The sequence below is a fragment of the Otolemur garnettii genome, unplaced genomic scaffold (genome assembly GCF_000181295.1).
Source record: "Otolemur garnettii isolate 467f Iridium unplaced genomic scaffold, OtoGar3 scaffold00055, whole genome shotgun sequence".
NCBI lineage: Eukaryota > Metazoa > Chordata > Mammalia > Primates > Galagidae > Otolemur > Otolemur garnettii.
Genome location: NW_003852450.1, coordinates 3,386,844 through 3,390,336, shown reverse-complemented (window position 1 = coordinate 3,390,336; position 3,493 = coordinate 3,386,844). Strand labels below are relative to the sequence as shown.

At 46.3% G+C, this 3,493-nt stretch overlaps 1 protein-coding gene across 1 annotated transcript in view; it reads right to left on the bottom strand.

Annotated features, from left to right (window-relative positions):
* SLC41A1 (solute carrier family 41 member 1) overlaps nt 1-3,493 on the bottom strand; it is a 24,959-nt gene that overhangs the window by 3,756 nt on the left and 17,710 nt on the right. The window contains exon 10 of the mRNA XM_012806686.2: nt 3,323-3,471. Coding sequence (XP_012662140.1) covers nt 3,323-3,471 — 149 coding nt within the window. The remainder of the gene's footprint in view (nt 1-3,322; nt 3,472-3,493) is intronic.

Genomic DNA, 3,493 nt, shown 5'->3' with positions numbered 1-3,493 from the left:
ATACCAATTCAGAATACATTTTATATTAGCTGCTGCTTTGATTTGTCTGTGCTCTTGTTTAGCTTCTGTTACCATGGATACTTAAGGATGATCCAGATAGAACTTTGCTAGTGCAGTTCGGCGCCTGTAGCACAGTGGTTATGGCGCCAGACAAATACACCAAGGTTGGTGGGTTTGAACCCGGCCCAGGACAGCTAAACAACAATGATAATTGCAACAAAAAATAGCCGGGCATTGTGGTAGGTGCTTGTGGTCCCAGCTATTTGGGAGGCTGAGGCAAGAGAATCGCTTAAGCCCAAGAGTTTGAGGTTGCTGTGAGCTGTGACAGCACAGCACTCTACTGAGGGCGACACAGTGACACTCTGTCTCAAAAAAAGAAAAGAAAAAGAATCTTGCTAGTGGGCCCAAGACCAGTAGCATGAACAACAACTTGTTAGAACTGTTAGAATCTCAGGCCCCATACTGGACTTCCTGAATTAGAATTGCATTTTAACAAGATTCACATGTACTTTTAAGTTAGCAATGCACTTGATCTTGAATACCATGGCACAGCAGGCCCACATTTCTAAAATCTGCATAATGTCTGACATTTCAGCTCCTTAAGTGACTGTATCTGTGTGAGAAGGAATGGTGTCTAATGGCTAAGTTCCAGCACAGTCATTTGGGAGGTTTTACTCTTGACTGTACTTGGCAAATACTGTGGTATGAAAATTCTGCCGTAAGAGGTCCAGATGTAGGAATCAGAGCCCTTAACGTATCCAGAAGCCAGAAGTGACACCTATTATAAAGCAAAACTTGGTTGTTCTCTGTTCTCTCTCCAAGGAAGCAGAGGTTACAGTTCCAGCACCCTTCACAATCCCCTGTGCCCTACACACAGCTGCCTTGTACTCCCACGGCCTTGGCCCTCAATGACGCCACCCCCTAACTTCACACCCTTTCCAGCAGCTGCAGAGGAGTCCCAAATAGAGCTCGGCCAGGAGTTCTTTGGGACATACCCCCAGAAGGGAATGGCACCAGCTGTTCTCACGTTCTAGCCACCCAAGCTGGATCCAGGACACATGGCTGGGAGGAGGTGGCAAAGGATCAGAAGATCCTTTAGAGGGGATCAAGTGCCATACTGGGGCCCTTCACTGATCAAAAAAACAGGCAAGAGTGTTCCTCAGGGTATTTATAATGGATAATGGAACCACGGGTGTACCTTTCCTAACCTAGGCCAGAGGATGAATGGAAAACCTCCACCACAGACCCACAGACCCTTGGCGCCACCCACCCCCTCTCCTTTTCTGCCAGGTGCTGCACTTGAGCCCACTTAAAAGGGAACATGGGGGTGGTGGCGGCTGTGGCTCAAAGGAATAGGGCGCTGGCCCCATATACCAGAGGTGGTGGGTTCAAACCCGACCCCGGCCAAAAACTGCAAAAAAAAAAAAAAAAAAAAAAGGAACATGGGGACTTGGCTAATGGTGGCAGGGCAACAGCAGCATATGGTTGATTCTCAGCCCAGCCTGTGCCAAGATGTCCTAACACAACCTTTCCAAAGCTGGGGGTGAGGGAGTTGGAGGGATAGGTGTTTATCAATACGAGACTGGCTAAATAAAATTATGGTATTATCTATAATAGAAGGCAGTCATAAAAAAATCAGGATGCTCTTCTCTTTACATAATAATATGGAATGATCTGTAAGGCAAATTGTTAAATGAAAAAAACAGGGTGCAGGCAGCATGCATGGTGGACTATATGGGTATTAAAAAAGGGAGGAAAGTAAGAAAAATATATATGTTTGCTTGTTTAAATACAGAATAAGCTTGAAGGATGCATAACGAATGGATAATACTGTTGGCCTGTGAAGGAAAAAGTGGATGGCTCGGAAGAAGAGGGCAAAAAAGACTTCACTGAGGTTTCACCACATTGCTGCCATCTATCCAAAAACCAAATCTGTACAAATGTAAAATGTAATAATAAGGGTGAGTGTGGCTGTAGAATGGTAGGATAGGGGAGCCTTGTGGTGATAAAATAGTTTGCTGTATTTTGATTATTGTGGTGGTCATAGCAATCTGCCAAAACTTGTGATAAAACTGGATATATCCACAGACACATGCATACGTGAGTGTATGTAAAACTGGTATAATCCAAATTAAGTACTGTGAATTGTACTAATGCTAACTTCCTGGCTTTGATATTATACTATAGTTATGTAAGATGTTACCACTGGGGAAAATTAAGTGAAGAGTATGTGGCATCCTAGCACTCTGGGAGGCTGAGGTGGGTGGATCGCCTGAGCTCAGGAGTTTGAGACTCGCCTGAGAAAGACTGAGATCCTGTCTCTAAAAACAGCTGAGTGTTGTGGCAGGAGCCTGCAGTCCCAGCTACTTGGGAGGCTGAGGCAAGAGGATCTCTTCAGCCTAAGAGTTTGAGGTTGCTGTGAGCTATGATGCCACAGCACTCTATTGAGGGTGACAAAGTAAGACTCTGTCTCAAACATTTTTTTGAACTTTTTGTGAAGCTATAATTATTTCAAAATTAAGTGGGTTTTTTTATTTTTTGACACAGAGCCTCAAGCTGTCCCCCTGGCTAGAGTGCTGTGGCATCACAGCTCACAGCAACCTCCAACTCCTGGGCTCAAGGGAGTCTCCTGCCTTCGCCTCCTAAGTAGCTGCGATCACAGGCGCCCGCCACAACGCCTGGCTATGTTTTTTTTTTTTGGTTGCAGCCATCATTGTTGTTTGGCGGGCCCAGGCTGGATTCAAACCCACTACCTTAGGTGTATGTGGCTGGCACCTTAGCCACTTGAGCCACAGGCACCGAGCCCAAAATAAAGTTTTAAAAATGTAGTAATACACATTCAAGAAGGGAGAAAGTGTCACAGTATTATAGAATGGCAAGGCTGGATGGGATTCTACAGATTATCTAGTGCACTGGTTTAGGTAAATTTCTAAGCTGTGGAACTCTTTATTCAAATGAGATTTCCTGAGGAAGTCTGGCATGCAAAACAGAGCCTAGGGAGCTCTGTGGCCAGGCCAGTGGGAGTGGCACCCAAGGCCCACCTGCTCAGTATCCTACAACCACCTGCCTGAAAACCACTACTTCTGGTTCATTTCCTCTCAATTTATAAATGTATTGCCAAGGCTCAGTAAAGTGTTAATGACTGGGTCATAGTCACACAGCATGTTAGTGACCCCTAGAGCCACAGATTCTTCTCCTAAGCCCCTGTCCAGTGTTTATCGGGAGCATGATGCACAGAAAAAGGTGGCAGAGCATCTGACGGGCCAAGCCTTGCCCCTCCCTGCAGGGCATCTCAGCCCTACCTGCTCCTGCCCGTCCGTACCTGGAGCAGTGCAGCTGTCATGTAGAAGATGATGAAGATGAGTGTGAGGGTGGTGTGCCCACCCTGCATACAGCTGATGGTGTAGAGGAACACCAGGTGTCCTGGGACCACAAGGAGGAAGAGGACCCGGGCAGAGCGAGAGTTCACATCTGGGATGAGAGAAGAGACAGC